Source organism: Eurosta solidaginis, chromosome 2, assembly GCF_040869045.1.
Source record: "Eurosta solidaginis isolate ZX-2024a chromosome 2, ASM4086904v1, whole genome shotgun sequence".
Lineage (NCBI taxonomy): Eukaryota > Metazoa > Arthropoda > Insecta > Diptera > Tephritidae > Eurosta > Eurosta solidaginis.
Window position 1 is genome coordinate 266,028,969 of NC_090320.1, and position 8,668 is coordinate 266,037,636.

Consider the following 8,668-nt stretch of genomic DNA (forward strand, 5'->3'; position numbering starts at 1 on the left):
GTAAGTATTTTAGCTCATAAAAATTTTGTATAAAAGAAAACAACTTTTGAATAAAGAACAGAATCAACCTGCTGCCGTTTAAATTGGCAGTAAATTCTATCTGGTTCCGCTAACTGCGCACTGCAACCTAGATTTCGATTTTCTCTTATCCGCAAACATTACAATAGAACACCTGGCTTTATTACATCACGTGGCTGTACTAGATTTGCTGCATATTTATACAAATTTAAAGTCTTCTTTCAGGCACGTTAGTCACTTAATAATTGCACGGGTTCAGCAAACCACGCATTTTGAAATAAAATTACATTAAAGTAATAAAACAAAACTTTTTAAGTTTAAAGAAATTAAATCGATTACATCTGCTACACAACTCGAAACCCAATATTATATATATATTATAATTACATTCGAATAGTTTCGATAAAAACCAAGAAAATATTATCAAAAAATGTGATGTCTTAGTACAAATCCATTTGTTCGAATACGCCAGGTTATCGCTCTTTATGCATCTATTTCGCTGTGGTGTGGTGCTATGTGATGTAATTTTACCGTTATTTCATTGTTTTTTTTTTTCAAATCCGTTAGTTTGTAATTTCCCGTTATCTTTTCTTTGGTTTTTTTTAATGATGACTAGGAGTGCAAAAACTTTCCCCTTACTCCAGGTAAGGGAAGCATTGCATCTCCCAACTCCGCCAGAACGGAGGCCAAGAGCCAATCTTCAGGCCTATTTTTAATTCCAGTTCAACCAAATTAGCCTGAATATATTGTAGCTGAGCCACTGCACGTCCACACAGACGCAAAAACAAGAACAGAATTATGAGCTTTAAAATATTGAAAAGAATAACGTGATTATATTAAAACTCGGGAAAATTTTTAAGTGTTCTTATTGCATTTGGATCAGGGATGGACGTTATCAACAAATTTGAATAACGATTGACGAAAAAATAAAAAATAAAAAATTATTCATCATTTTAAATTTTTTGACTGATGAATAAAAAGTTATTCGTTATTCAAAATATTCTGATTGATGATAATCGGTCATTCTTATTTTTGTAAATTTGAGTAAAGAGTTGAGTTATTATTCCTGATTTAAAAAATTTGGAATAACAATAAAATTTCAATTTTTATTCAGTTATTCAATAATAAAAAAATAAAACCCCCAAGATGCCCCGAAAATATACCCTTATGCGTAACATACATATGCGTATAGGTACGAAATGGGAAAAAAATCTACTCTCGCTAGTGCAAACGTGACTAAAATTTAACAAGGGCCGTGACCGCACAATGACGGTCAAATGACGTGAAGCGTTTTTGCAGGGAGGTGACTGCCTGAAATCAGCTGATTGGTACTTTTTAAGCTGCAGACATTGGTGCTTTATCGGTAGCCTTATAACAGCTGGGGGTCAATTCCGTAACTGTGAAAAACTGAAAAATGTACACTCATTGAAAACTCATTTGCAAACACAATTTACACTTTAAATTTTCATGCGATTCTGTAAATTATTGTGTACATTGTTTTGCTGAATGAGCGCTGAATGTCAAAGTCTTAAGTCAGTGAGAAAATATTCATCAAACGCCATGAAAACAAACAAGTCATTCTGCAACAGTGCGTATGAGTTTTGAATGTCAGAATAGTGTACACTGGCTGCCAAGAAAACTCACGAAGTTTTTATCAGTGTGTTTTTTTGTTCACAGTTTTGCTTTACAGAATCAGAATTTCAAAGTTTACACAATTTCTTGTGTACATTTTAAAACTCACAGTTAGCGAATAGGGCCCCTGATCCGACCAACCTTATGAGAATCAATGCAATCGGTTATTGGTGGCGCTAAGAGCCTCCTGCGATTTACAACCAGATTGACTGAATTTTGTGTGTGTTAGTGCAGTCGGGTGGCTTCGTGACACACGTATTTGTTGTCGGCTACACGTTGATGAAAATCAAAAATTTTTCATTTTTTCATTTGACGCTTGCTTATTTGATAGTCGCGGGCATTGTGACCCTGCAAAAATCGTGTGACCAAAAACGCACACAGACACACGAATTTTTGACAGGGGTGACGATTTGGAATGAAAAATTCTCCAAATGAAATAGCATGTTGACGAATTTAGCTTTCCCACAATGTATCGTGCTCTCTCGCACCTATTATTTTTATAGGGATAGCAAAATATGTCATTTTTGCGTGCAAGAAAATCCGACATTTCCAATTCAGCAGAGACAACAAAATATTTGGTGGTCGAAAAATTTTTCAATTTTGAGAGTTTTAAATGGAATATCTCCGGAAAGATTTAAAATTAAGAGGGAGTTCTCCAGATCACATATATATATATATTTTAAAGTGCGCAAACTTATAATTTAAAAGTTATTTGGTGTTAAAGTTTGCAAATTTCTATACAAATTTTATATGTGTATACGTATATATATGTGGCAGCACAGCTTTGTAATGTCATCAATAAAATATATGTATATATATATATATGTGCATGTTGCTACAAAAGCGCGATTGATTTAATAAAAACATTTATAATAAGTGAAAACAATGCAAAAATGAAATGTGAAATATACAAAAATGCAATTTAAGTTTATCGTTGCCAATTTATATAGATATGTATATGGATTAAGGTTTTGAAAGATGTGTAAATTGTAATTTAAAGTGCTATAGAAATTTGCTAAATTTGCAAACTTTAACAACAAATAACTTTTAAATTATAAGTTTGCGCACTTTAAAATATATATATTTGTGATCGGGAGAACTCCCTCTTTCATTTGATACCAAGTTTTACCCCGAACTCGGGGGGTGCTATTCTAAAATTTTCCCAAAGTCTTTAATATACAATGATTTTTGCTGTTTATTTCGACAAAAATTTTTGATTTGATTTTTGTTCTCATCGAAAGAATTCACAATTATATAGCACCATGCCGCGAATTATGATAAAAGGTGGTATGTGGAGAAACACTGAGGTAAGCATTTGACGCGACTGGTTACTCTTGGCCGTTTATTAACTAAATTGATAACTTTCAGGATGAAATCCTCAAAGCAGCTGTAATGAAATATGGAAAAAACCAGTGGTCACGTATTGCATCACTGCTGCACCGCAAATCTGCCAAGAAATGTAAGGCACGCTGGTACGAATGGCTTGATCCTAGCATAAAAAAGACAGAATGGTCACGGGAGGAGGATGAAAAGTTTTTGCATTTTGTTGGTGGTGAACGTTTCAACATTTTCCAAGGTTTGGCATTAATTTCATTTTTATAGTTTATAATTATTGTTGTAGGTTGCATTAGAACAAGTACATTGATTTTACGTGGAAGTGTTGAACAATTTTTGGAAGAAACTGAGCTTCGTTACATGGTGCTATAGGGAGGGATGGCCTGAAGGTTTAATGTGGCCACATAAATCGTTCCCGAGATGGTCGGGATGGCACTTTAATGGTGCTGTGTTACCGGGGCGTACCGGATCTGTATCCGGCTAAAGGACCATCACATCGATAACACTCCCCAAAGCCTTCGGGGAGCAACCTTATCGCTACAAAAACAACAACAACATTGTGTCCAAATCCCGAAAAAAAAACTATAAAATTTGTGTCAGTGAAATGATAATTATTGCTTGTGGTTGTTAGTTTTGGGGCATCGTCATCGAGTTCCTTCGATCGTATATGCCGGTTCTTTTGCATTCTTTTACATGCATAAAGTGCCGTTGAAGCCTTCCTCACCCTCTCCTCCACGTTGAGCTGCCATGACAGCTTACTGTCTAGGATCATTCCTAGATATTTTGTGCAAGGTTTCTCCCGTAGAGTCGCCCCTCCTAACTAAGGCCTGGTCCAATTAGGGACCTTGTACCTCTTTGTAAACAAGACCATATGCAACGTCATCTGCGTAAACCGTAAGTTTTTCTGGTCCCTCGTAGAATCCCCTAAGCAGTTGGATAATGACCAGCGTCCACAGCAGAGGTGATAGCACCCCTCCCTGCGGAGTGCCCCTGTCCACTAATTTCGTGGCCGCGTACAATCCCCATTGCGATGTAATCTTACTGCAGTTTAACATGCAGTCGATCCATCTGGGTAAGGCTGGATATACTTTAACGTAATTAAGACCATCAATAATCGCCCATTTAGAAAGCCCCGGCAAAGCTTAAGAAGACTTCTAGAGCATATTCCTTATATTCCAGGGCTTTTTCTATGCTTATTACCACCCTATGCAAGGCGGTGTCTACTGACTTGCCTTTGGTGTACGCCTGTTGTGTTGTGGAGAGCAGCTTTTCATCCACGTTGGACTTTATGTACACATCAATCAGCCTCTCAAAGGTTTTGAGCAGAAATGATGTTAAGCTATTGGGTCTATAATCTTTGGGATACACGTGACCGATCTTCCCCGCCTTTGGTAGGAAAGCTACACGAGCAGTTCTCCAAGAGTGCGGTACATGATTCAGTTTATGCACCCATCGAATATTATTTTAAGCCATCCCACGACCGCCCTACTTGAAACTTGTGGCATGGCCGGACATGTACCATCTGAGCCCGGCGATTTCACCACCACTACGAGATCCTCAGTGGTGTAATTAGGCAGCATATATGAATGCAGCTGTTTCCTTACCATTACTACAGCTCGCACCCGTCCTTCCGTTTGCGCATAGTAAACGCCAAATCCGCGCGCGCTAAGTCCAGAAACCTTTCCTCCCGATGGAAGCCACGGCTCCTGGATGAGCGCGTTAGGAGGAGGAGTTCGCTCGACGCCACTTTACTGTGTTGGAGGTTTATCTGTAGGACTCGCAGCACCAATGGGCTGCTTGTCCCCCTCCAGCACCTTCATCGTGACGTCGTCGTCCTCCCCTAGCCCTTTTGGTTTAGAGTGTTCGAAGCCCCCTTCAGCCTCTTGTACCTGTTGTGCCGGGTGTTCCTCTGTGCGACTCACAGCACCATCTGGCTGTTGGTCCCCTTCTAACACATTCGGGGTGACGTGGGCTACCTCCACCTGTCTTTTTTCCCTTAAGCTTTTGATGTCCTTTTCAACTTCGCCCACGTCCAGCGTGTTAGGACTTTAATACCCGCGACTTCTTTTCCTGAGTCGCATATAAATTTTGCCTGTACCTAAGGACATTTTTCCAAGCTGCGCGTACAATATATCCTCCGCCTGCTTGTTTATTTGGAAGATGTATAACTGACCTTCCTCCGTAGACCGAGATACAGTAAGTACCTTCCAATCCTGTGTCGGTATGTTCGGATTCTGATTCTGCAAAAATCGCAGTGTATCCTCCGACTTCATCACGCATGGTATCCATACCTTAACTTTTGGTACCTTGGGGATTTGCGCTTTATCCACCATCTCAAAACGCGCGTTCGTGCCCTGCCTTTAGAGGTTTGGAACCAGTTCCTCCAGCCACCGCAAGCTCACGATGTTGTCGCACGCTATCATCTTCATACCATTACACCATCCCCCGAATCAAAGGTTGGAAGGAGCTTACTTGGTTATTCCCGCATCATCTTAAGCATTAAGCTAATAAGCTCCTTTTCTACAGATCCCCACCTTTCACTAGTCATCTGTTCGAAAGGACTGCTACGATCAACCAGCGCCACAGTCAGTGACTGCTTTGCCATATCACTCATCTTCTCGGGAAAAGCCGGCGTCTTAGTGTTATTTCCCTTTGGCACCTCCGAGAAAGCCGGAGTCTTAGCTCCCTCTAGCACCTCCGAGAAAGTCGGATTCTTAGCGTTATCTCCCTTTGGCTTATCTCCTACTTCCATAGTTGGAACTTCCCTCTGACTCGCAGCCTTCGAGGTAGTTGCTACCTCGCTATTGGGGCCCATCTGCCTTACAGCTTTGGGCCTACTTGTCTTGTCTATGGGACTGCCCTGCGTCGCGGCTCTGGGACTGGGCCCTTTCTGCCTCTTGAAAGCAGGCTTGTCGCCTTCCGCCGAACGTTGCCTTTTCATTCTGCCATTCGACGCTTCTTCCTCCTCATACCGGTTGCAGAACCGAGGGTTTCTCGCAGAAAACCTTTTGAACTGCCTTCGACCTACTTCTACCGCCTCATGAGCCCATGCCAAGCGCTCGATCTCCTCTTCTGTTGGGTCCACCACTGCTCCCAAGCGTTGTACAATTCTTAGTACTGCACGGTACTTCGAGAGAGCTCTTTGCTCCGTACCCTTCTCCACTCTTCTACTCCCTTTTCATTTGTGTGCTTCTCCAACACGGAGTTCATTGAATTAGCACTACTCTCGCTCCCCGAGTCCGACGCATCGCTTAATGCGTATTTGTCGTCCTTGGCTTGCGGCTCAGTCCTCTTCTTATCATCGTCCTTAAATTAGGTAATGAGTCGTTCACCTTGGTCGTATGACCACCAGCCCGACAAGGCGGGCTCAGCGGTTCAGTATTATATACGGGGAAAGAACCGTCAGCCACAGCAGCGCCCCTTACTGTGGTAAGGCCACCAATACTTCCCGAGGTGGTCCGGTATCGGGAAGGCTCCGTTCGAATACAGCCGAATGTATCCCCTGGCTACAAATCGTCCAACAGGCACGGTCCGCATAACACCCTGGATTAGGTGGTTGGAAGTTCTTGGTCACCGACATCCCGCCGCCCTCCTATGAGGCGAAACGGCGTAGATGCCAGTCCTAAACAGCTCCTCCTCATAGTCGGGCGCTATGGAGATCGGCTAAGCCCTCACAGCAACGACGATTTTCGTTACAATTGCTAGTGCATGCTCTCCAAGATGCAGATCCTGATCGAAAGTCACACCCAAAATTTTAGGGTGTAAGACAGTCGGTAGGGTAATGCCATATGGTCGACATTTGGCGCGGTCATGTTTTAAATAAGGTCACCGATGATTTGGTTGGTGAAAATATCAGGTTTCGCGAGGCGACAAAACTGGAGATATTCGGGAGATAGCTGTTTATTTTATTACAAAGCTCATCGATGTAGGAAACAATAGCATAGGCGTAGAAGCAATAGTGACTCCTGGTGGTAAAGGTAGCTATTGATATGTAGAAGTTAAGCAGAAGTTTGAATATGAGTTTTTTTAAGTTATAGCAAAAAAAGCGTTGAGGATTTTTAATATCTTACCAGGTACCTTCGTACATGTTTCTAATAATGAAGAATAAAACCTATTCAAACTCAATTTTCACCAGGACAAAGCCGCTGAGACTTCGCTATACTTTAACATAAAATACGTTACCCCATTTTAGCACAACTATCATTTTTTGATTTTATTAAATTTTATAAAATGTTTCTTCCTCTACAGTTCTATTTCGGTATTGGATGGTAAATATGGCTTTCGCATTTTCTCCATCAATAACTGTGAAAAGGTGGAAGAAATTTATGCGTGTAAATCTCACATAATCTCAAAAAGTTGTGTTTGTGTTTGATAAGTGTATTTAAGATTTTTGTATGGAAGTTGTGTGTATGTTTGTCTAAAATGCTCTTTATGTCGGAGTGTGTGTATCGGTCAAATACAAATAATTTTTTACACTGAGTAGAGTTTCTTATAAAATTAGGAATAAGCTTAGATTTCCTGCATTGTAGCAAGAATTTTATACTAGACCTGATTTTAACCAATTTTTTTGATATGGATTGGAATTTATTTATTACCGCTTTACAGTTTTTGTAGTTGGCTTTAATTTTCGCATACCCCATTTTTGTTGTTTTATGCTTACGGCGTGCCTTCCGTCTTTGTAATACTATTGGATTTTTTACGACGTGTGTTCTTGCAACTATTTGGCGATTCTGCTGGCTCTCTCTCTTAAAATAAAACACATAGGTTTTTTTCCTTTCCGATATATTTCGGTTACACTACGGTATACAACGGATGCTGCGTATATCGGACGACACGTACCACAACGAGGTAATAAGAGAAGCGGAAAATATATTGAAGAGCAATGATTTCCCGAACAACATTATTAAAACATTAATTAAAAATGCAAAATCTAACAAAGGAATACAAAAATCAGAAAAACCTACCATTTTTAGATCCGTAACATATATACCGCGGTTATCAGAACGACTCGCAAAGTCTGATTGCTATGACGGAGAAAAAGTTAAAATTGCACATAAACCTAACAACACATTAAGGTGTTTCTTTAACAAAACAAAAGCAAAGATACCCGAAACCGAAAAAAGTAATGTCATATATAAAATCCCATGCGGCGGCAAAAACAACGAACCATGTAACAGCGTTTACGTAGGAACAACAAAATCAAAATTAACAAGTAAGGAAGGCTAAGTTCGGGTGTAACCGAACACTAAATACTCAGTTGAGAGCTATGGAGACAAAATAAGGAAAATCACCATGTAGGAAAATGAACCTAGGATAACCCTGGAATGTGGTTGTATGACATGTGTATCAAATGGAAGGTATTAAAGAGTATTTTAAGAGAGAGTAGGCCATAGTTCTATGGATGGACGCCATTTAGGGATATCGCCATAAAGGTGGACCAGGGCTGACTCTAGAATGTGTTTGTACGATATGGGTATCAAACGAAAGGTGTTACTGAGCATTTTAAGAGGGAGTGGGCATTAGGTCTATAGGTGGACGCCTTTTCGAGATATCGCCATTAGGGTGGGCCAGGGGTGACTCTAGAATGTTTGTACGATATGGGTATCAAACGAAAGGTGTTACTGAGCATTTTAAGAGGGAGTGGACATTAGGTATATAGGTGGACGCCTTTTCGAGATATCGC

General features: G+C 40.4%; 1 protein-coding gene across 5 annotated transcripts; it reads left to right on the plus strand.

Annotated features, from left to right (window-relative positions):
* The first annotated feature begins 2,208 nt into the window (after positions 1-2,208).
* On the plus strand, positions 2,209-7,431 carry LOC137242754 (cell division cycle 5-related protein-like). 5 transcript variants are annotated; one of them, XM_067770007.1, is made up of 4 exons: positions 2,209-2,334; positions 2,819-2,957; positions 3,019-3,226; positions 7,234-7,431. In XM_067770007.1, exons 2-4 carry the CDS (start codon positions 2,913-2,915, stop codon positions 7,329-7,331), a joined length of 351 nt encoding a protein of 116 aa, XP_067626108.1. In that variant the 5' UTR covers positions 2,209-2,334; positions 2,819-2,912; the 3' UTR covers positions 7,332-7,431. The 5 variants fall into 5 exon arrangements, 4 of the variants coding, with proteins under 4 accessions (XP_067626108.1, XP_067626107.1, XP_067626109.1 ...); XM_067770008.1 differs by having other exon boundaries at positions 2,217-2,231; positions 2,892-2,957; XM_067770009.1 differs by having other exon boundaries at positions 2,226-2,334; positions 2,892-2,957.
* Positions 7,432-8,668: the final 1,237 nt, after the last annotated feature.